This window comes from Heteronotia binoei, chromosome 12 (genome assembly GCF_032191835.1).
Source record: "Heteronotia binoei isolate CCM8104 ecotype False Entrance Well chromosome 12, APGP_CSIRO_Hbin_v1, whole genome shotgun sequence".
NCBI classification, from domain to species: Eukaryota; Metazoa; Chordata; class Lepidosauria; order Squamata; family Gekkonidae; genus Heteronotia; species Heteronotia binoei.
In genome coordinates this window covers 15,708,652-15,733,566 of record NC_083234.1, presented here as the reverse complement: position 1 = coordinate 15,733,566, position 24,915 = coordinate 15,708,652, and the positions used below count along the sequence as shown (strand labels likewise).

At 47.3% G+C, this 24,915-nt stretch overlaps 1 protein-coding gene across 1 annotated transcript; it reads left to right on the top strand.

Annotated features, from left to right (window-relative positions):
- On the top strand, window positions 1-24,307 carry LOC132580698 (multiple epidermal growth factor-like domains protein 6). The gene is made up of 11 exons (XM_060251691.1): window positions 1-203; window positions 3,932-4,081; window positions 5,977-6,156; window positions 7,583-7,699; window positions 10,597-10,746; window positions 15,455-15,670; window positions 17,189-17,293; window positions 17,609-17,753; window positions 21,051-21,268; window positions 23,196-23,414; window positions 24,180-24,307. Exons 2-11 carry the CDS (start codon window positions 3,988-3,990, stop codon window positions 24,305-24,307), a joined length of 1,572 nt encoding a protein of 523 aa, XP_060107674.1. The 5' UTR covers window positions 1-203; window positions 3,932-3,987.
- Window positions 24,308-24,915: the final 608 nt, after the last annotated feature.

Genomic DNA, 24,915 nt, shown 5'->3' with positions numbered 1-24,915 from the left:
GCCTTCAGACAAGGGAGGCCTATGCCCCATCAGCCACTTCTGTCCAGAAGGAACCAGCCACCCCCTTCCGTGCCACGCAGGAAGCTACAATAACCTCACGAGGCAGGCTGCCTGCTTCCCGTGTCGACCCGGATACTACTGCCCTGAAAATACCACCGACTACAGTGGGTTTCCCTGCCCACCCGGCTTCTACTGCCCCAGAGGTGAGAGGGGCCACTGCTGTGGGGAAGAGGATGTGGCTGAGACAGATATTTGTGTGTCCCAGACAGAACACACGAAGCTGCCTGACACGGAATCAGACCCTCTGTCCATCAAGGTTAGAATTGTCCACTCAGTTGGGCGGCAGCTCTCTAGTTCTCCAGCTGAGGTCTTTCACATCAGTCACCGCCTGGTCCTTTTAACTGGAGATGCCAGGGATGGTATTTGGACCCTTTTGCATGCCAAGCGGATGCTTTGCCTCTGAGATGTGACCCCCCCCCTCCTCTAAGTACCTTATTGATTGATGATTGATTGATTGATTGATTGATTAGATTTACATCCCACTCTTCCCGCCGAAGCAGGCTCAGGGCAGCTCACAACAATGAAAACAATAAATGACAATAAAACATCAATTCAACAATTCCAAGAATTAAAAACAATATAAAACAATAAAACAGTTTGGTGCCAGTGTCAAATTAATTTTCGATGGCATTTCATGCGCTTAAGCATCCTTTTGTGTTACTATATCGGCAATTTAATTAGAGGCTAGCCGGCAAGTTAGTTAAAGGATAGCCGGAAAAGTGTTGCCTTGAGGAACTGGGCAGGGTCCCGCAAGGCTCTGACCTCCTCCGGCAGCTGGCTCCACCAGTAGGGGGCAGCGATGGAGAAGGCTCTGTCTCTGGTGGTCTTCAATCTTGCCTCCCTCGGCCCAGGGATCAGTAGAAGCTTTTGTGTTCCAGAACAAAGTAAAAAAGGTGAAGGTGCGAGCGCCAGTTGTTTTCGACTCTGGGGTGACGTTCGCAACGTTTTCACGGCAGACTTTTTACGGGGTGGTTTGCCCTTGCCTTCCCCAGTCATCTACACTTCCCCCCCCCCCCAGCAAGCTGGGTACTCCTTTTACCGACCTCGGAAGGATGGAAGGCTGAGTCAACCTGCAGCCAGCTACCTGAACCAGCTTTCGCTGGGATCGAACTCAGGTCGTGAGCAGAGAGCCCCAACTGCAGTATTGCAGCTTTACCCCTCTGTGCCACGGGGCTCATAAGAACGAAGTACCCTCTGGGGAATATGTGGGGAGAGGCGGTCCCTAAGGTAGACAGGTCCTCAGCCATACAGGGCTTTAAAGGTAATAACCAGCACCTTTAGGGTTGCCAAGTCCAATTCAAGAAATATCTGGGGACTTTGGGGGTGGAGTCAGGAGACTTTGTGGGTGGAGCCAGGAGACAGTAGGGGTAAAGCCAAGATCATGGCTGTGACAAGCATAATTGAACTCCAAAGGGAGTTCTGGCCATCACATTTAAAGGGACGGCACACCTTTTCAATTCCTTCCTTTTATAGGAAATAATGAAGGATAGGGGCACCTCCTTTTGGGGCTCATAGAATTGGACCCCCTGGTCCAATCTTTTTGAAACTTGGGGGATATTTTGGGGAGAGGCACTAGATGCTATACTGAAAATTTGGTGCCTCTATCCTAAAAAACAGCCCCCCCAGAGCCCCAGATACCCGCGGATCAATTCTCCATGATTTTCTATGGGAATAAATCTCCATAGGGAATAGAGTTCCCAGCAGACATTTCCCTCCCCTCCTCCCGCTTTCTGAGGACCCTGAAATGGGGGGGAGGGCCTCTAAACCAGGGGATCCCCTGCCCTCACCTAGGGATTGGCAACCCTAAGCACCTTGTAGCGAATCCGGTATGCCACCGGCAGCACCAAATGCTAATGGTGAAAACTCTGGCCCCAGAGACGTATTTTTGCTTCTTCATAGTAAGAGCCAGAACAGATTCCCAAACAGCAACAAACCCAACGATTTGCAATTCCAAACAAATCCAGATACATTATTGCCACCTGCTGGCAGCACAGGGTAATTGAGCTATAGATCACCGAGATTGGCCCTCCAGAGATCAGGGTACACGTGGCAGATCCACCGTTGTGGAAGAGCCTCTCCGGGGAGATGCACCTGGCCCCCCTCGCATCCAGTCTTTAGGAGGCAGTTGCCGACAGTTTTGCTTAGAACCACATTTGGTTAAATTTTACCCCGGCCTGGATTTTTACCCTAGTCAGATCAAGAAAGCTAAGCAGGGTCTGCCCTGGTTTAGCACTTGGATGGGAGACCACCAAGGAGTACCAGGGTCACAACGTAGAGGCAGGCAATGGCAACCCACCTCTGAACATCTCTTGCCTTGAAAACGCTGCGGGGTTACCGTAAATCAGCTGCAACTGAGTTAGTGTGAGCTAGCTCACAGGTTTTTTAACCTCCGGCTCGCACGTTTTCATCTTAGCTCAGAAGGGATGGTCCGAGAACAAACTAAGGCCAGTCGCTCACAAAGTAGAATTTTTGCTCACAAGGCTCCACAGCTTAGAGCAGGGGTGTCAATCATGCAGTTTGGGGGCCGAATCAGGCTCTCCTACCCTATCAAACTCTCAAGCAACTGGCTGTCATCTGCTTCCTTCTCCCTCTCTCTGGCTTCCTTCTGCATAAAAGCCTGCTTTGCCAGGCTCTCTCAATTGCACAGCAGAGCTACTGAGCCAAGCCTCTCTTCCTTCTATTGGCTGAGGCTCCCCCCCCCCCGGTGCCCTGGAGAAAGAAGGAAAGAGTCAGAGCTTCTTGTCCAGGAAATAAAAAGAAAGCATCTTTAAGACCAATGAGTGCTAACGTTTTAAGCATGATTTAAGTTTTTTTTAAAAAAAAAATTGTGTTTGTCTGTGTTCTTTATAAAATTTATATCTCCGTTACCTAATCTTAAATAGGTACATACATGGCCCAGTCCAACATGGCCCGTCCCAACCTGACATGGCCTGGCCCAACAAGGTCTCATTTATGTCAGATCCAGCCCTCATAACAAACGCTTAGAGGGAGTGTTAAACATAACATTTTCCTTCCTACCTACCTACCAGCAGTCCTGACCTGGGCTTTTACATTTTGGTGTTCATGTTTTTTTATTGTATGCATTTTGTAAGCTGCCTTGTGTTCCTTTAGGAAGAAAGGTACCATCTCTGCTGCAATGTTAAACTACCTCTTTACTGTGCCAGATTCTTAATCTATACAACATATGTCCAACTGAGCCACCACCTATAACTGTTTGTGATCAGATTGCATTGTTTTATTGATATGATGTGTTTTGATTGTTATTTATACTGTTTTTATAATGTTGTTATCCGCCCTGAGCCCTTTCTGGGATAGGGTGGAATATAAATAATGTAAATAAAATACAATGAAGATAGGAAGAAATAAAGACTCAGCCTGAGATATGCTGCAAAGCTCTTGTTCCTACAGAACCAGTCCAGTGGTATTTGCATTGTGCTTCCTTTGATTATGGTGAGGGCCAGTGTACCCTTTAAGCTGAGTTAGAGTGAGCTAGCTCACAGTTTTTTGTCTTAGCTCAGGAAAAATGGCCCCAGAGCAAACTAATTTATCCAATGGCTCACCACTTTAATGCCAGCGGCTCACAAAGTTTGCTCACTAGACTGCACGGCTTAGAGGGAGTATTGCTGGCAAAGTAGAATTCGTGTACTCCCCCTCCCCCCAAAAGTTCATTGCACATAAAAAGCCAGCCAGGTTAGAAACCCGTCTCCTTGGAGATTTGTATTCAGCTGCATTTGGTCGGGTTTCTGCTTGCAGACTGAAGCAGCACAACCCGAATTCTAGTTTAGAAAAAAAGACCAAAAGGACAGAGCAGGTATTGTGCTCCTGCTGTGCCTTGAATGCTAGCGTCTGCCTTGTTGTTGTGCCCTCTAAGGAACCAAGTATGCCACGCAGTTCCCCTGCCCTCGCGGTTATTACAACCCCGACCCCATGAGCCACAGCCTGGATAGCTGCTTGCCCTGTCTGCCGGGCCATTTCTGCGGGAAGGAAAACTTAACGACCGTCTCGGGGAAATGCGATGCAGGTGAGCGGAGGTTTGTCTCTGTCTGCTGACATTTCAGAGTCCAGTGAAAAATCGATTTTGTTTCTTCTCCCTGACCGGGGAATCTGATGTTCCGGAACTTTGGGTCAGGGATTGTTTACCAAAGTTTACTTTCAGCGTGAAAACATTCTGAGACTTCAGGCTGCCTTTTTAAAGGCCAAGGCTTGTTTCCCTTTTGCTAAAAGAGTGAACGTATGAGAACTGATTGTCAGTTGATCTCTTGCAAAATTAACCTTAATTCTTTCAGATAGATCCAAGCGGGCAGCCGTGTTGGGTCTGAAGCGGTTGAACAAAGCAGGAGTCAAGTTGCACCTTTAAGGCCAATACAGTTTTATTCAGAACGTAAGCTTTTGTGTGCTAAAAACACACTTCTTCAGATGAGGGGATCAGGTGCAGTGGGCTGAAATACATGCGGTTGGTGGATTAATTACCTAGACTTGTAGAAACACCAATTGAACATATGAACATATGAAGCTGCCTTATACTGAATCAGACCCTTGGTCCATCAAAGTCAGTATTGTCTACTCAGACTGGCAGCGGCTCTCCAGGGTCTCAAGCTGAGGTTTTTCACACCTCTTTGCCTGGACCCTTTTTTGGAGATGCCAGGGATTGAACCTGGGACCTTCTGCTTCCCAAGCAGATGCTCTACCACTGAGCCACCGTCCCTCCCCTGCTCTCCAGGGTCTCAAGCTGAGGTTTTTCACACCTATTTGTCTGGACCCTTTTTTGGAGATGCCAGGGATTGAACCTGGGACCTTCTGCTTCCCAAGCAGATGCTCTACCACTGAGCCACCGTCCCTCCCAATTGGCAGGCCTTTTATGGCTATTACCTTTTATGGCTATTCAGACCAAATGGCTATCATTTATGGCTATCAGCCCACTGTACCTGATCCCCTCGTCTGAAGAAGTATGCATTTAGCACACGAAAGCTTACGTTCTGAATAAAACTTTGTTGGTCTTAGGTGCACTTGGCTCTTGCTTTGTTCAGCTTAATTCTTACAGGAAGCCCTGTTTTGACCTGGCAGTTAAGTTCTTGCAATGTTGTTCTTTTCTCTTTTTTTAGGGCTTTTCTGCATGTGTTATTGTTGTCTCTCGTGTCCCTATATTATGTCGGGGTGTTCCCTCCCTGCTTTTCTGCAAGTGTTTTGCTCCCTCTAGTGGTTGCTTCCATATTTTACCGCTGGGTTGCCGGCTAATTCCAAAACACTTTAAAAGGGCAGAGAAATAAGCCCGAGACACAGTGGTGAAATATCAAAGTGACCAGTAGAGGGATCAAAATGCATTGGCGGGGGGTGAGGAGAGGGGCGAAATGACGCAAGCAACAAAAATGAGACATGTGGAAAAGCCTTTATATGGTAGTAAGACATCTAGAAGGAGCTCCGTGGCTCAGAGTGGTAAGCTGCAGTACTGCAGTCCAAGCTCTGCTCTCAGTCTCAACCTGAGTTTGATCCCAGCGGAAGCTGGTTCAGGAAGGCGGTTCTAGGTTGACTCAGCCTTCCATCCTTCCGAGGTCGGTCAAATGAGTACCCAGCTTGCTGGGGGGCGGGGGGAGTGTAGATGACTGGGGAAGGCAATGGCAAACCACCCCATAAAAAAAGTCTGCCAAGAAAATATCGTGATGTGATATCTCCCCATAGGTCGGTAATGACTCAGTGCTTGCACAGGGGACTACCTTTCCCTTAAGGAATCTAGAAGGCACGCAGCCCTTTAAAAGTCTGTTCTATTTAGGCAATGATAAAAGAGCAGCACAGGGCCCATCATTCTAATAGCCATGTGCGTCACTCAGACATGAAGTGATTTCAGCTCTATCTGTTATGATTCCAGTGGGACTTAACCCTTTCTTTGTCTTCTCTTGCTTTCTTGTTTTGCTCCCTTAGGCTGGTTCTGCATTTCAGCAGCCTGGACACCCCAGCCTTTTGATCTGGATAATTATACCAACGATAACTGCCTCTGTCCAGCCACAGCCACTGGAGCAAAATGCTCCCCGGGGTTCTATTGCCCAGAAGGCAGCCCGGAACCGGTTCCGTGTCCTCCGGGATTTTACTGCAATGCACCAGGTAAAAATAGAAGAACATGCGCTGGTTGCATCTGAGTGCAGACTGTGAAGGGGGAAAGGGGGTCTGCTGAAGGGGTTTCTAGCTAGCTCAAGAGTCCCTGGCCATTCACGGCGCATGACTTGGGCGCATTGTTTATTTCCTAGTGGCATCCTGTTAGAGAGCCAGGATGGCACAGTAGTTAAGAGCGGCACACTCTAAACTGGAGAACGGGGTTTGATTTCCCACTCTTCTGCATGAAACCAGCTGGGTGACTTTGGGTCAGTCACAGTTCTCTCAGAGCTCTCTCAGCCCCACCTTCCTCACAGGGTGTCTGTTGTGGGGAGAGGAAAGGAAGGAAATTGTAAGTCACTCTGAGACTCCTTCAGGTAGTGAAGAGCGGGGTATAAAAACCAACTCTTCTTCTTCCACCTCCTCCTCCTCTTCTTCCTCTTCTTCTTCTTCCTCTTCTTCCTCTTCCTCCTCCTCCACTACTTCCTCCTCTTCTTCCTCTTCCTCCTCCACCACCACCTCCTCCTCCTCCTCTTCTTCCTCTTCTTCCACTTCTTATTATTATTCCTCTTCCTCTTCCTCCTCCACCTCTTCCTCCTCCTCTTCTTCTCCCTCTTATTATTATTCCTCTACCTCCTCCTCCACCTCTTCTTCTTCTTCTTCTATCCAATGTTATGTTAGTAGCATTCTGTCCTTGCGTGACCTAGATGATTAAGGCTAAGCCCAATCTCATTGGAAGCTAAGCAGGTTCAGCCCTGGTTAGTACCTGGAGGTTGGTTAGTACCTGGAGGTTTGCAACCCTGAGCCCCCGAGGGGCACAGATTGTTTCTTCAAGGGCTGCCCAGCACCTGGAGTGCCCCTGAAAGGCAGATTTCATCTGTTTCTTAGATGTTAAGGTAACATTCATTGTTGGATGGAAAGGTCACCTGAAATACTGAAATGAGAGCCAGTTTGCTGTAGTGGTTAAGTGTGCGGACTCTTATCTGAGACAACCGGGTTTGATTCCCCACTCCTCCACTTGCAGCTGCTGGAATGGCCTTGGCTTAGCCATAGCTCTCGCAGAAAGAGCAGCTTCTGGGAGAGCTCTCTCAGCCCTTCCCACCTCACAGGGTGTCCATTATGGGGGAAGAAGATAAAGGAGATTGTAAGCCATTCTGAGACTGATTCAGAGAGAAAGGTAGGGTATAAATCTGCGGTCTTCTTTTTCTTCTACTGTTTTTGCATTCCCAATTACAGCAACACCTTCTAATCAAAAGAATCCTTTAAAAAAATAAACCCTTTTAAATTCAGAACCCCGCTGATTCAACCTGGGCCTGCCAAGTCATCGGCAAACGGTTTAGCTTTTCATCTTAAAAACCGTAGCCCTGCACGTCCGGTCTTCCTGTTTAATGGTTGCACCCGTCCTCATGGTTCACCCCTTTCTTCTGCTCTTCTTCAGGCCTCTCTGCTCCCAGTGGGGAGTGTGCAGCCGGATTTTATTGTATGAGCGGAGCAGCTTCTTCCAAACCAGTTGATGGAGTTACAGGCAATGTCTGTCCACAAGGAACCTACTGCCGTGAGTTTCTGGGAAAGGCTTTTGCTGGGATAGATGAGGTTGCTCACCGTGCTCTCTTTTCAGCAGCATAAGCACCACTCACCTCTGCTCCATGGAAATGGGTTATTTTCTCACCTTACGGATGATAAACTGTTGTAGACCATGGAGGTCACATTTAATTTTTTTTAAAATGTGTTTGTTCATTTATTTTACTCTCAAGTCACAGCTGACTTATAGCGACCCCTGGTGGCCAGAGCCAGCCCTGCCACTAGGAAAGCTAGGCAATTGTCCAGGGCGCTGGCCTTCTAGGGGTACAGAATTGGGCACCTTCCCAAGTTACTCAGTGACCTGGGCTATCCAGGTGAGGGAGCAATTTCAAGTTTGATGCTTTTCATTTGTCCCACAATTCATCTGTTTTTGAAAATTGGTTATCAGTGAGGAAGGGGGGGGGGAGTGCCAGACGTTTGCCTTGCCTAGGATGCCAGGTAGTCTCGGGCCAGCCCTGCTGGTGGCGTTTTCAAGGCAGGAGACTAACAGAGGTGGTTTTCCATAGCCTGTCTCTGCATCACAACCCTGGACCTCTTTGGTGGTCTCCCATCCAAATAATGACCAGGGCCAACCCTGCTTAGCTTCTGAGGTCTGATGAGATCAGGCTAACCTGGGCTATCCAGGGCAGGGCCAACTCTGATGTTATTTTTTAATATAAATTGTATAAGGTAGGGGTGGCCAAACTTACTTAACATAAGAGCCATATAGAATAAGTGTCAGATGCTTGAGAGCTGGAAGAGGGGAAGGGAAGGGAAGGAAGGACATAAGAGAAGCCATGTTGGGTTAGGCCAATGGCCCATCCAGTCCAACACTCTGTGTCACACAGTGGCCAAAAAAATCAGGTGCCATCAGAAGGTCCATCAGTGGGGTCAGGACACTGGAAGCCCTTGCACTGTTGCCCCCCAGAGATGGCTGTATGGGTCAAAAGGTGGTTTACTGTATATGCTGTAAAGAAATATTTCTCGCAGCTTGCCGATGTTATTTCTTAATATAAATTGTATAAGGTAGGGGTGACCAAACTTTCTTAACATAGCCATTTAGAATAAGTGTCAGATGCTTGAGAACAGGAAGGAAGGACATAAGAGAAGCCATGTTGGGTTAGGCCAATGGCCCATCCAGTCCAACGCTCTGTGTCCCATAAGAACCTAAGAGAAGCCATGTTGGATCAGGCCAATGGCCCATCCAGTCCAACACTCTGTGCCACAAAGTGGCCAAAAAAATCAGGCGCTATCAGGAGGTCCATCAGTGGGGTCAGGACATTAGAAGCCCTCACACTGTTGCCCCTCAGAGATGGCTGTATGGGTCAAAAGTTGGTTTACTGTACATGCTGTAAAGAAATATTTCTCCCAGCTTGCTTGAGTCAGGAGAAAACCAATAGTGACTTGAGTCTGGCAAGTATAGCAGGCATGTTAAATAGCAGGATTTCATTAGCACTCAATGTCTAATAAGCCAGATGTTTTGTAGAAGGGTGGTGACAGTGGGTGATGACAGGTATTATTCAGTGTCAAACCGCAAAGGTTTAAAAACAGAAGTGGAAAAAAACACAATACCAAGTGCCAATTACTTGTCAGTCATCCCAGCATTTTTGAATTCATTGGCCAAGAACAACAGACTGATTTCCTGCTGAACAAGGGGGCAGAATATGCCGTGGATGTTTTAATGAATGCTCACCCAATATATATATATATTTTTAAATCCCCCCATAATTAGGAACCTAGCCCTGCAGAGAGGGAGAGGTGGGCCCTGAAGGTGTTGTTTTCTACTGGCAGAAAGCATCTCTCTGCTTTTATTTAATTATTCATGTTATTTATAGCTCACTTTTTCTCACTCAGACTCAAGCTGGATAACACAGTATGAGGTAGGGGTGGCCAAACTTTCTTAATATAAGAGTCATATAGAATAAGTGTCGGATGGATGGATGGATGGAAGGAAGGAAGGAAGGAAGGAAGGAAGGAAGGAAGGAAGGAAGGAAGGAAGGAAGGAAGGAAGGAAGGAAGGGAGAGAGGGAGGGAGGGAGGGAGGGAGGGAGGCCATGTTGGGTCAGGCCAATGGCCCATCCAGTCCAACACTCTGTGTCACACAATGGCCAAAAAAACCCAGGTGCCCTCAGGAGGTCCATCAGTGGGGCCAGGACACTAGAAGCCCTCCCACTGTTGCTCACCCCTCCCCCCCGCCCCAAGCACCAGGAATACAGAGCATCACTGCCCCAGACAGAGAGTTCCATCTATACCCTATGGCTAATAGTCACTGATGGACCTCTGCTCCAGATGTTTATCCAATCCATATGTTTATCCAAGGAAAATAGATAGGGAGAGGTAAAATGAAAGCAACTTTAATTTTAAATGTATTCTTCAAGCCGCTGTGATTTAAAAAAGAGAAATGCCTTCTCCAAGCTGGCCAATGGGGCAGTAGGGGCTTTGAGAGCCACACAATATGTGTGAAAGAGACACGTGTGGCTCCTGAGCCACTGTTTGGCCACCCCTGGTATAAAGCAATGTAATCAAACTGCATGACAGGATAAGATATCTAATAAACCATGCAAGAGGACTTGATTTGCAGGAATATTACATGTGGGTGGAAGAGCACTCATATATGGTGAACCCCAACTGAAGTGTTTTAATTCACTTTTTGCTGCATCTGTAGGCACGACCCAACAAGTTTCGACTAGGAGTGCATTTTCTGGGACTCCAAGCACCTTGGCATGTGAACTACATGAAAGTCTGATGGCTAAATGTATTTATTCTGTGTCAGTTCTTCCTTTTTCCGAAGTCGGTACCCAGAGAGAGTAGTTTGAGATGCGCCAAGGACTTGACGGGTTCCTACCAGCTGCCTAACATTTTGTTCCCCGCCCCTTCTGCTTTTTTTCCCAGCTGCTGGATCCTCAAAACCGAGCCTTTGCCAACCTGGCACCTTCTCCAACTTGCTGGGCCAAGGTGGAGCTTCCGATTGCCAACTCTGCCCCTCCGGGTTTTACTGTGAAGGAACAGGACTGCAGACCCCCACTGGAGAATGCTGGGAAGGTAACCCGCAGTGACCAATGAGAAGCAAGAATAAATGGAGGAAACAGCTCAGAAGGGAAAGCTTTTTAGAAAAACAAGTGGAAACCATAAGCCGAGAATGAGGGCACTGAAATAGGGATGCCAGCCTCCAGGTGGGTCCTGGAGATCCCCCAGAATTTCTGCTCATCTCCAGATTATAGAGATCAGTTCCCCTGGACAAAATTGATGCTTTGGAGGGTGGACTCAATGGCTTTGTACCCCACTAAGGTCCCTGGCCTCCCCCAGGCTCCATCCCCAAATCTCCAGGAGCTTCCCAAGCTGGTATTGGCAACCCTACACCCCCATCCCTCTTTGATGGCCAGGGAGACCTGGCAACTCTACAGCAGAGTCAAATTCAGGGTCTGGATTTCAACAAAGCCCAGTTTAGATCCTAAACTGCTGGATTACCAAATGTCTACAAACAGGGCTTTTTTGTAGCAGGAACTCTTTTGCATATTAGGCCACACACCCCTGATGTAGCCAATCCTCCAGGAGCTTACAGTAGGCCCTTGTAAGAAGAGCCTTGTAAGCTCTTGGAGGATTGGCTACATCAGGGGTGTGTGGCCTAATATGCAAAGGAGTTCCTACTACAAAAAAAAGCCCTATCTACAAAATATCATTTTGTTCCTAATCCCTTTGAATGAATAAATGCTAGGCTGCCCATCAGGTGAAAAGTATCGAGAACGAGAGCTACATTATAAAACAGTCTGTCAGACTCAATTGCATTCTTGAGGTAAGCAGGACCGGTTAATTGCCATACAACATCAAATGAACGTAACCTGGAAAAATTGGATTTGTCTTTTCCTTGGAAGACTTGATATTGAAACTTCAGGGCATAGATACGCTTTGGAAGGAGAAGTAATTTCCTCTTCCCAGGCAATCCTGGGAATTGTTGGCCGGGGTGGGGGTGAGGGGGTGAGGTGGGGAAGGTTTGGGGCTTGAGAATGTTTAATACTGTCAACAAACTCAGTTTGAACACTTGAAGCTGTCTTAGGCTGAAGCAGACCTTTGGTCCAACAGAGTCAGTATTATCCACTCAGACTGTCGGTGGCTCTCCAAGGTCTCAATAGCAAAACTGGGCTCCTGTATTAAAACAACAATACACAGCTATACAGAACACAGGGAAATATACTCCTCAATCATATAAATGTCTTATATCTCTAGTAAGATTTATAGAATCATAGAGCTGGAAGGTACCTCCAGGGTCATCTAGTCCAGCCCCCTGCACAATGCAGGTTATTCACAAATACCTCCCCCTTAAATGCACAGTATCTGCATTGCTGTCAGATGGCCATCTAGCCTCTGAGTGTGTGTCTCTGTGTGTGTGTGTGTGTGTGTGTATATATATATATATATATTTATTTATATATATATTTGAAATGCTATATTCATATACCTTCACGTATATTATATATTATATGCAGAAGTTAATACAAAACTATTTGAAATGCTCTATTCATATATCTCCACACCAGTGTTTCCTCTAAGCAGTTAGCGTGAGCTGGTTCACAATTTTTTACCCTCCAGCTCACACATTCTTGTCTTAGCTCAAGAAAAATGGGCCCCAGCGCAAACTAATTTATGCAGCAGCTCACAACTGTAACACCAGTAACTCACAACTTTAATACCAGTTAACTCACAAAGTAGAATTTTTGCTCGCAAGCCTCTGCAAGCCCCTTTTGCTCGCAAGCCCCTTAGAGGGATCATTGCTCCATATATATCTCCAACAGTAAAAAAAAAAACAACACAAAGTACTGAAAGTGCTGTCTCCAATAGTAACAAAGTAGTGGTAAATAGATCCAGGTGGGCAGCCGTGTTGATCCGAAGCAATAGAACAAAGTAGGATTCCAGTAGAAGATGAAGAAGAAGAAGATATTGGATTTATATCCCGCCCTCCACTCCAAAGAGTCTCAGAGCGGCTCACAATCTCCTTCACCTTCCTCCCCCACAACAGACACCCTGTGAGGTAGATGAAGATATTGGATTTATATCCCGCCCTCCACTCCGAAGAGTCTCAGAGCGGCTCACAATCTCCTTCACCTTCCTCCCCCACAACAGACACCCTGTGAGGTAGATGAAGATATTGGATTTATATCCCGCCCTCCACTCGGAAGAGTCTCAGAGCGGCTCACAATCTCCTTTCCCTTCCTCCCCCACAACAGACACCCTGTGAGGCAGATGAAGATATTGGATTTATATCCCGCCCTCCACTCCGAAGAGTCTCAGAACGGCTCACAATCTCCTTTCCCTTCCTCCCCCACAACAGACACCCTGTGAGGTAGATGAAGATATTGGATTTATATCCCGCCCTCCACTCCAAAGAGTCTCAGAGCGGCTCACAATCTCCTTTACCTTCCTCCCCCACAACAGACACCCTGTGAGGTAGATGAAGATATTGGATTTATATCCCGCCCTCCACTCGGAAGAGTCTCAGAGCGGCTCACAATCTCCTTTACCTTCCTCCCCCACAACAGACACCCTGTGAGGTGGGTGGGGCTGGAGAGGACTCTCACAGCAGCTGCCCTTTCAAGGACAACTTCTGCCAGAGCTATGGTTGACCCAAGGCCATGCCAGCAGGTGCAATTGGAGGAGTGGGGAATCCAACCCGGTTCTCCCAGATAAGAGTCCCCACACTTAACCACCACACCAAATTGGCTCTCAGCACCAAACTGGCTCTCATTGGCTACATCACCTTTAAGACCAACAAAGTAGCACTTTTATGACCAACAAAGTTTTATTCAGTTTCTCAAGCCACATCTCCTTGGACAAATCCACTCTAGAAACAAAAGTCCTTCAGACAAAGTGCTCAGGAAATGGTTTAACAAGACAAAAAAAAAAAACTCCGGAAGACAATGATACTCTTAGAAATGCTGGGGCCCCTTGCTCCGGAGGGATTGTTTCCACCGGAGGTGAGGTCTTCTTCAAGGGCTGGGATTTCTTCCTCACCAATAATTTTATACGGAACAGTAAAGCCAAGAGTGGTCAACCTGACCTACGGTTTGAAAATCTGCCTACTAGTACTTTGCTACTGTTGGAAGGAGACATGATTTGAGTACTTTGTTACTGTTGGACATATATGTGGAAATATATGAACAGAGCAGGGGTGGCCAATGGTAGCTCTCCAGATGTTTTTTGCCTACAACTCCCATCAGCCCCAGCCAGCATGGCCAATGGCTGGGGTTGATGTGAGTTGTAGGCAAAAAACATCTGGAGAGCTACCGTTGGCTACCCCTGGAATAGAGCGTTTCAAATAGTTTGGCATGAACAAAATGTATAAATCTTACTAGGGATATAATAATAATAATAATAATAATAATAATAATAATAATAATAATAATAATAATAATAATAATAATAACAACTTTTATTTCTATCCCGCCCTCCCTGCCTAGGCGGCTCAGGGCGGCTAACAACAACTTGCACGTTAACATAAATAATAAAACTTTGAATTTAACAATTAAAATTAAACGTATAAAAACCAGTCAGTTAAGTTAAAATACATAATTTACGTTACACTATATATATATAAATATATCTGGCAGCAATAAAACTGTTATGGCGCTGGTTCTGCCAGTTTAGATAATCTTATAGATGGCGGTTCTTTGTACCAGGCAACTCAGCAGTCAGTGTCATTATAGGCTTGTCTAAAAAGGGCGGTCTTGCAGGCCCTGCGGAACTGGTCGAGGTTCCGCAGGGCCCGCACTTCCTCCGGAAGCTGGTTCCACAGTGCAGGTGCCGCAACTGAAAAGGCCCGTACTCTGGTGTTTTGGAGTTTGACTTCTCTCGGCCCAGGGATGGTCATTTTGTTTTTACCCACTGACCTCAGTGCCCTCTGGGGTTCATATGGGGAGAGACGGTCCCTTAGGTAGTCTGGTCCTCGGCCATATAGGGCTTTAAAGGTGATAACCAACACTTTGTACTGGACTCGGTAGATAATTGGTAGCCAGTGCAGTCTGCGCAGCCCCGGCCGTATGTGCTCCCATTTCGAGAGCCCCAATAGTAGCCTGGCCGACGCGTTCTGCACCAGCTGTAACTTCCGGGTCCGGCACAGAGGTACCCCCAAGTAGAGGGCATTACAGTAGTCCAATCTTGAGGTGACCGTTGCATGGATCACTGTTGCGAGGCCGCGGCGTTCCAGGAAGGGGGCCAACTGCCTTGCCCGCTTCAGATGGAAGAATGCTGACTTGGCAGTGGCTGCTATCTGGGCCTCCATTGATAATGAAGGCTCCAGTAAAACACCCAGACTTTTTACCTGGCGCGCTGGTTCCAATGGTGCGCCGTCGAAAGTTGGGAGAGCTATTTCCCCTCCCAGAGCACCGCGACCCACACAAAGGACCTCTGTCTTCGCTGGATTCAACTTCAACCCACTCAATCTGAGCCACGTCGCCACAGCTTGTTTGGTTGAGGAGTATATTTTCCTGTCTCCAGGGTCTCAGGCAGAGGTTTTTCACATTACCTGCTACCTAGTCCTCTTTAACTGGAGATGCCAGGGATTGAACCTGCGACCTTCTGCATGTCAAGCAGAAGCTCTTCCACTCAGCCACAGCCCACCCACCCCCTTCTTTCCAGAGTTATTCAGGAAAACTATCAGAATTAAAATGTTCTAAAGCCTTATGTGTCCTGAGTGTCCCTTGTGTCGTGGCAGAAGAACCACAGTGCACTAAATCTGCTTTTTTATTTTCTGTTACAGGCTATTATTGTGACAACAACCAGGGACCTATCAGCGACTTCACTCTCTACCCCTGTCTCCAGGGCTATTATTGCCCACCAGGTACACAGCGGTCCACCCAGTACAGCTGCCCCCCTGGGACATTTGGACCCCGACAGAAACTCAAGAGTATCCAGGAATGTCAGAGTTGCCCACCAGGAAAATTCTGTTCATCCCCTGGGCTGGCAGCTCCAACAGGTGAGTTTTTCTCCTGGAGTAGAATACATATGAAGCTGCCTTCTACTGAATCAGACCCTTGGTCCATCAAAGTCAGTATTGTCTACTCAGACTGGCAGCGGCTCTCCATGGTCTCCAGCTGAGGTTTTTCACACCTATTTGCCTGGACCCTTTTTAGTTGGAGATGCCGGGGATTGAACGTGGGACCTTCTGCTTCCCAAGCAGATGCTCTACCACTGAGCCACAGCCCCATTCATGGCTCTCCAGGGTCTCAAGCTGAGGTTTTTCACGCCTATTTGCCTGGACCCTTTTTAGTTGGAAATGCCGGGGATTGAACCTGGGACCTTCTGCTTCCCAAGCAGATGCTCTACCACTGAGCCACTGTCCCTCCCCTGCTCTCCAGGGTCTCAAGCTGAGGTTTTTCACACCTATTTGCCTGGACCCTTTTTAGTTGGAGATGCCAGGGATTGAACCTGGGACCTTCTGCTTCCCAAGCAGATGCTCTACCACTGAGCCACCGTCCCTCCCTGAGCATACCTGCTCATCAGCTGTGGAGCTGATCTGTCAGCAGACTGTAAAGCTTTTCTGCATAACATGGCAGGCCCGTAGCCAGGATTTTAAAAGTTGGGGGGGGGCATATTAAAAAGTCAGGGGGCACTTAACAGCTCCCCTCCCCTGGCCACCATGGCTGACCCAGGGCACCCGACTCGGTGACCTCCCCTTCTGCCCCCTCCCCACCACTGCAACCACCTGGGGGCTAGCAGAGGTGAAAGCTGGGGGCTATCCCCTCCCTTCCCAGTGATTTAAATTACATGGGAGAGGTACCCAGTGGCAGCCACTGCCCCGCCACACCATTTAAAGGCCTGTTGAGAGCAACGGCTGCTCCTAGGTACCTCTCCCATGCAATTTAAATCATGGGGAGAAGGAGGGGAGCTCCCAGTCTCTCAGCTTTTACACCCATGGTGGGGGAGGGGGAAGGTCAGGGGCACCTGAGGCGGGGCACCCAACAGGAAGTCAGGGGGCAGGGCCTCCACAGACCCCCTGTAGCTACAGACCTGTAACATGGGCAGCTGCCCCAAAGGTTCTGATTTTAATACAAGTTTGTAGGCCTCATTTGGGGCAGAAGTTCACAGGAACGGAGCTCCAGAACCTCTAAATTTTATTGTGCTCTCCCCCCCCCCCCAGCAATACTTGCTTCTGGGCTCCATGGTTCAACACCCCCCCCCCCGGTGAGAATTTTGCTGAACTCTTAAGATCTGACAGACTTTCTTTATTTTTTCCCCACAAAAAAAATGAGAAAGTAACCCAAACATATCAAGCAAACAGCTGGAAATCTTCCTCATGCTACTTATTTGCATATGCAAATAAGCCATGCAAAATGAGTCGTGCTAATGAGCCCCCACGCCTCTTTTTCTATGAAATGACCCCTGCCGGTTTGTACACCTTCCCCTCCATAGGTAAACAAAGATCCTGGTAAATGATAGCTAGCAGTGATCCTGCCTTGATTTTGCCAACTGTCTAATGCCAGCTTCCATTTAGGAGATTGCTCGGAGGGATTTTGGTGCAAGGGAGGTGCACGGATTCCCAATCCGATGGATGGTGTCTCAGGAGCTCCCTGCCCACCTGGACATTACTGTCCATCAGGTACGGAAACGTCTATTCCCATTTGGTCCCCACCAATGCCCCTTGGTGGTAGAAAGTGCGTCCAGTTGCCACCCTGTTGGGTGTTCAAGGCAAGAGAGAAACAGAGGTAGTCTGCCATTGCCCACCCCTGTGGAGCTACTCTGGGCTTCCTTGGTGTACTAACCAGGATCAGGATTGCTTAGCTTCTGAGATCTTATGAGATTAGGCTAGCCTGGACCATCCAGGTCAGGGCATTGTCCCTTAGTCCTCTGTAATCTCCCCCTCCTCCCAACCTCAATGTCTAAGTCAGACATCCATCTCTCCCATTCCCTCCAGGAACCCTCAGTCCATTGGCGTGTCCACACGGAACCTGGTCTGGTGACCTGGAGAATAAAAACCTCCAGAGTTGCCAACCCTGCCCCGGAGGACATTTCTGCAACGGCAGCGGCCTCATGGCTCCATCGGGACGTTGCACAGCTGGGTATGTGCAATATGTGCTTTCCAACAATGCAGTGGCAGCTTTGAGGTCTCCAAAATAAATCAGCAGGCAGAACTGGTCTTTTTTTAGTTGCTGAGTCTGATGGGCAGTGGCTAAGAATGCAAAGTGGTACAAAGTTAGAATCCAGTGGCAAAATAGCGAAACGAACAAATTGAACGAACATTTGGTGTGGGTAGCATTTGCATGGGAAACCAATAGAACAGTAACATGTCAGAATGGGAGAACGAGGCAGTCAACGCTGTCTGTTAATTGCTCTTTTGCTTGCAAGTGAAGAAGATATTGGATTTATATCCCGCCCTCCACTCCGAAGAGTCTCAGAGCGGCTCACAATCTCCTTTACCTTCCTCCCCCACAACAGTCACCCTGTGAGGTGGGTGGGGCTGGAGAGGGCTCTCACAGCAGCTGCCCTTTCAAGGACAACCTCTGCCAGAGCTATGGCTGACCCAAGGCCATGCTAGCAGGTGCAAGTGGAGGAGTGGGGAATCAAGCCTGGTTCTCCCAGATAAGAGTCCGCACACTTAACCACTACACCAAACCGGCTCTCCACACCAAACCGGCTCTCCGGGTTAAACGGAGGACGTGTCTTCCCCAGGGGTGTTCCTGTCTACCTAATTTACTTTTTAACATGTAACACGCATTATAAACATCCTTCTAGTTTGCCATTAGAAAAAAAAAAGAATACATTAAAATATAGTGGAAGATGGGTTTGGTATATGTAATGAGATAAACAGCCAATATCTCTTATTTGAGTATGTCAATACAAAAAACATTACTTTGATACATTGTTCTAAAAGAGAAATACATTGGAATACTGTACTTGTTGAGAATGTGTTTAGCATACGTAATGAGATAAAAACCAATATCCCTGTTCAGTCTTGAGAAGGTGTTTGTTCCAAGTATGAGATCTGAATTTAGCGCATAACCCCTGGATATGTCTCTCTGCAAGTTCATTCATTCACTTAGATCAGGGGTCCCCCAATGTGATGCCCATGGGCACTGTGTTGCCCACCGTGTTGCCCACCTGCCAAGTGCATTTAGAAGATGACGAGGAAGCTTCAGCCATCTCTCCTTTGATACCGTGGTCGCTCTCAGAACCAAATCCTTGTGCACCTCAGAAGCCAGTTTGGTGTAGTGGTTAAGTGTGCGGACTCTTATCTGGGAGAACCGGGTTTGATTCCCCACTCCTCCACTTGCACCTGCTGGAATGGCCTTGGGTCAGCCATAGCTCTGGCAGAGGTTGTCCTTGAAAGGGCAGCTGCTGTGAGAGCCCTCTCCAGCCCCACCCACCTCACAGGGTGTCTGTTGTGGGGGAGGAAGGGAAAGGAGATTGTGAGCCGCTCTGAGACTCTTCAGAGTGGAGGGCGGGATATAAATCCAATATCTTCTTAAGTTCCAAACATGGAACTCCCGGGCCACACGTGTTGACCTGAAATGTGAGGAACACAAGGATTTTGCAACATGTGAGCCAGCCTTGTGTGTCATCACTTGAGGATGCCAAGATAAAACCATAAATTGTCCTCATTGGAATGCCCTCCATTTGGTATCTTCTCAGGAGATGCAGAAACACTCTCTGGGGTTGCGCCATGGCTATTTCAAACACACACACACGCACTACCATTTTATGTTTCAGTCACAGAGGCAGGCCTTGAATTCAGCAGGAGCTCACAGGAGCACAGCTCTTGAACCTTTCTGAGGGTTCCCCCTCTTCCTCCCCACCTACTTACCTTCTCCACTGAACAGTAGGTGCAGCTGCATAACAATCCCTGGATGAGCTCCACTACCTATTTTTCTACAAAATGACCCCTGCACAGAGGGTTAGGGTTTCCAAGCTCCAAGGTAGGGCCATGGTGTGGAGAGTAACCCAAAATACTAAAGCACCACCATCTATACAGCAAAGATGAGTTTCTCTTTTATTTTGACTAATAGATATTAATACACAACATATATCACAAGTGAACTGACTAAAGTATTTTTGTTCTAAATCACAACAGTAAAGCCTTTACATATATGAACAAGCATTCCCAAATTAACAATACAGATGTCAAATAGTTTTTGAAACTTATAATAGCTCAGAATGTTCAAACAGACTTTCTATGCCATGAGCAGAGCTTTTTTGTAGCAGGTACTCTTTTGCATATTAGGCCACACACCCCTGATGTAGCCAATCCTCCTGGAGCTTACAGTAGGCCCTGCAATAAGAGCCCTGTAAGGATTGGCTACATCAGGGGTGTGTGGCCTAATATGCAAAAGAGTTCCTGCTACAAAAAAGCCCTGGCAATGAAGCATAATAGTTCCCAAGTGACCCAAAATACTAAGTCACCATCTATACAGCCAAGATTAGATTCTCTCTGTTTTGAGTAATATATATATATATATATATATATATATATATATATATATATATAATATATAAAACACTTTTCTTTATATATAATATATATAGCATTTTGTTATATATAATATATATATATAACAGTAATAACATATATATCACTTTTCACAAGGGAACTAAATAAAGTACTTTTGCTCTAAGTCACAACAGTTAATCCTTTTACATATATGAACAAGCATTCTCAAAATTAGCAATAAAGATGTCAAATAGTTTTTGAAACTTATAATAGCTCAGAACTTTCAAAAAGAATTTCTATGCAATAAGGCAGGGGTGACCAACGGTAGCTCTCCAGATGTTTTTTTTTGCCTACAACTCCCATCAGCCCCAGCCAGCATGGCCAATGGCTGGGGCTGATGGGAGTTGTAGGCAAAAAACATCTGGAGAGCTACCGTTGGCCACCCCTGCAATAGGGCATATTAGTTCCCCCCCAAAAAAGTTTTTTTTTTTAAATTTCAAACAGACTTCCTATGCAACGATGAGGGGTTGATCCAAGCTTCCCGTTTCTTTTCCCTTCTTCAAGTCTTGTAATACGAAGTCAGACATTTGAATTAATACCAATTGTGAGAACTTCTACTGTGGCAACCAATTGTTGCTTCAATGTAGTATTATAAAACATTGATCAGAATTGGAGGGAATCACCATTCTAAACATGTACATGCGGCATCAGCCTACAAAGATTTCCACATCTGGCAAGATTCTCTAATTTGGATCAATGTTTGTAACACTACAGCTTTTACCCTGGAAGTCTGGTTGGTCTCAAAGGTGTCGTTGGACTCTAATCAACTCATGGATGGGTGAACTTTCTGTGGAGATCCAGGTTTCAGAACATTGTCTCTCTTTCGGTGCTTGCAATCCATTCTACCTTATTTCTCTTCTCATCCTGCCAGGTTTTACTGCCTCTCTGGGTCTATAACACCAACACCCACAGATGGGATCACAGGAGCTCCCTGCCCCATGGGGCACTTCTGTCCCTCAGGCAGTGAGAGTCCCATGCCCTGCCCACCTGGCTCCTACCTGGCTGACACACCTGGACAGGAAAGGTGCCACCAATGCCCAGAGGGAAAGTATTGCATCCCTGGTCATATGCCACAGCTTTGCCCCAAAGGTGAGTCCTCTAGCTGCCACAATGCCAGGCTTTTTGTTCTTCAAGAATTCCTTGCAAAATCAGTGGGTTTGGGGTTTTTTTGTTTGTTTTTTTTTGAGAGGATAAGCACACAAACTTCTCGTTCTCATGGTTATATCAATATTTAGATATGTATGTGAATGTTCTAGTACAAAATGACTCCAGCCTGTGTCTCAAACATATTACCTTGTCCTTCAAAACATGGAGGGGGTGGATCTAGGGTTGACAACCCTAGCTTGCAAAGTACCTGGGGGTGCAGCTTGGAGAGGGCGGGGTTTGGGGAGGAGAGGGACCTCAGCAAGCTATAATGCCCTATAACCCACCCACCAAAGCAGCTGTTTTTCTCCCAGGGAACTGATTTCTGGAGTCTGGAGAACAGTTGAGATTCTGGGAAATCTCAAAGCCTCCCCTGAAGGCTGGGAACCCTAGGTGGATTCCACAGAGTATTCTTCTGGAGAAGGAAGGACTTCTGCCAATGAAGCGCAACTTCTGTGCCTCGCTTTCCCCTTCCTGCTGCAGCCCAAAATGCCTCTCCAAAATGCTGCTCTTGGGTACAGCCTTTAAGCGTGGCAACCACACGATGGTGAAGGAACTCTGTGGAATCCCATCCATGATTTTTCCAGTGCCCCCCCCCACCCGCCCCGTATTGACCAGAGCACCTCTTTCATATCTCCTCTTGGCTAATATAAAATCCTAAATGCATTGATGTCACACAGAGATTGAGTCTAAGTGGAACAGGACACCTTTTAACACTGGTGGTAGAAAGTGCTGTCAAGTCAGAACTGACCTATGGTGGCCTTGCAGCGTTTTCAAGGCAAGAGACATTCAGAAGTGGTTTTGGCATTGCCTGTCTCTGAGCAGCAACCCTGAACTTCCTTGGTGGCTTTCCATCCAACTACTAACCAAGGCCAAGCACTTAGCTTCTGACATAGGGTTAGCCTGGACCATCCAGGTAAGGGGTTGTTTTAAAAAAAGGGAGAAGGAGGAGATTGGATATATGCCCCACCCTTCACTCAGAGTCTCATAGTAGTTTACAATCTCCTTTCCCTTCCCCTCCTCACAACCAGGGCTTTCTTTGTAGCAGGAACTCATTTGCATATTAGGCCACACACCCTTGATGCAGCCAATCCTCCTGGAGCTTACAGTAGGCCCTGTACTGAGCCCTGTCAGCTCCAGGAAGATTGGCTACATCAAGGGTGTGTGGCCTAATACGCAAAGGAGTCCCTGCTACATAAAAAAAGCCCTGTCTGCAACAGACACCCTGTGAGGAAGAAATTAATATTTATGGGCAGAATTATAACATCTCAGATCCTTTGGGTTGTCTCAAGGTTCTTTGGACGGATCTCACAGATATCATGAAACAGGTTTTTGTCTGAAGAAATCCACACAAATAATAGGTTTGGCTTGAGAGTGCCTTTAGGACATAACATAAGAACATAAGAGAAGCCATGTTGGATCAGGCCACCTCCTGTGGCAATATAAGAACATACTCTCAGATTGTCCCAAGAAGAAGAAGACTGTAGATTTATACCCAGCCCTTCTCTCTGAATCAGAGTCTCAGAGCAGCTTGCAATCTCCTTTATCTTCTTTTCCCACAACAGACACCCTGAGAGGTCAGTGGGGCTGAGAGAGCTCTCCCAGAAGCTGCCCTTTCAAGGACAACTCTTGCAAGAGCTATGGCTGACCCAAGGCCATTCCAGCAGCTGCAGATGGAGGCGTGGGGGATCAAACCCGGTTCTCCCAGATAAGAGTCTGCACACTTAACCACTACCCTAAACTGGCTCTCATAGACCAACACTGCTCTCGTCTGCTCTCCGTTATCCATGTGTTTAGGGAATCCATTCTGCTCTCCTGGCCATCCATTGTTCATCTTGGGAGCTTCCCATTCACACGTGTCCTTCCCTTCCAGGCTTCTACTGCCCTGAAGGCACAGGCTTGACCTGGCAGCCCTGTCCCCCAGGGACCTACAGCCCTAACCAAGGGGTCAGTCACCGCACCGACTGCAGAACTTGCGACGGAGGGAAGTTCTGCCTGTACCCAAATGCATCGGATGTGACGGGGCAATGCCAGGAAGGGTATTACTGTTCCCAGGGAGCAGACAGGCCTGATCCTGAGACCCAGCACGATGGTATCAGCTCTTTGACTTGCAGCAATGTGCACTTTCAGTACCTGTCTAGTTTGGTTGTCCAAAGGGCCTCTTTCCTTATCAGTTGTGTCAATCACACTACCAGCTGTGCCTCTCTTCTTGTCAATTTATCAGCCTAGTTCACAGCAGTGGAGTGTAGAAAACTGATTGTGGATTGTACCACTGCAGAGGTGGCGTTTCACATGGGGAGGGACGGTGGCTCAGTGGTAGAGCATCTGCTTGTTAAACAGAAGGTCCCAGTTTCAGTCCCTGGCATCTCCAACTAAAAAAAGGCAAATAGGAATAAAAAACCTCAGCTTTCTGAGACCCTGGAGAGCCGCTGCCAGTCTGAGTAGACAATACTGACTTTGATGGACCGAGGGTCTGATTCAGTATAAGGCGGCTTCATATGTCCATATTTGAAAGTTTCACTGTATATGCATTTTTAAAATATTCTGGATGTTCTAGAAAGCCAGATGAAGCTGTAACGTCTTCCCCTGACTCCATAGCTTTGCGCTGTGCTTGTGAATGAAGAGCAAAGTCTTCTTTCAAGGTGTTAGGCCTCATTAAGTCATGGAAGTGCAGCATCTTCCTTATTCTTGGATGGCCCTCAATAGTTTTTCTCCACACCGTGAATGGAAGGAGGCCCGCTCACTTTTGATGATGCATAAAACAGCAGATTATAATTCAAGGACTTTTATAAAAATGTTATTTTTTGCCCTTCTTGCGAGCTAAACTCCCCCCCCCCCTACTCTCTCTTGTTCACAGGTCATGCAGGTCCTTGTCCTACCGGTCACTATTGTCCAAGGGGCACTGCTGTCCCCCAGCCCTGTCCTGTAGGAACCTTTGGTGCCAGGAACAAACTAAGCTCTGAGGTAGGACCAGAAACCGAGTGACGGTTCTTATGCAGAAATTATAACCCTTTCCTTTGGGCCAGTTAGTCTGGTAGCCTGCCCTGCTCAGAGGGACCCACTGAAATTATGATCGTGGCAGGAATCCTGTTTCATAAACCTTTCATATAGATTCACCCAGGGGTGGAATTCTAGCAGGAGCTCCTTTGCATATTAGGCCACACACCCCTGATGTTGCCATTCCTCCAAGAGCTTAAAAAGATAAAGGTAGTCCCCTGTGCAAGCACCAGTCGTTTCCAACTCTGGGGTGACGTTGCTTTCACAACGTTTTCACGGCAGACTTTTTACGGGGTGGTTTGCCATTGCCTTCCCCAGTCATCTACACTTTTCCCTCAGCAAGCTGGGTACTCATTTTACAGACCTGGGAAGGATGGAAGGCTGAGTCAACCTCGAGTCGGCTACCTGAAACCCAGCTTCCGCCGGGATCGAACTCAGGTCATGAGCAGAGCTTCGAACTGCAATACTGCAGCTTTCCCACTCTGCACCACTTTGCGCTTTTTTGTAAGCTCTTGGAGGATTGGCTACATCAGGGGTGTGTGGCCTGATACGCAAAGGAGCTCCTGCTAGAATTCCACCCCTGGATTCACCTATCA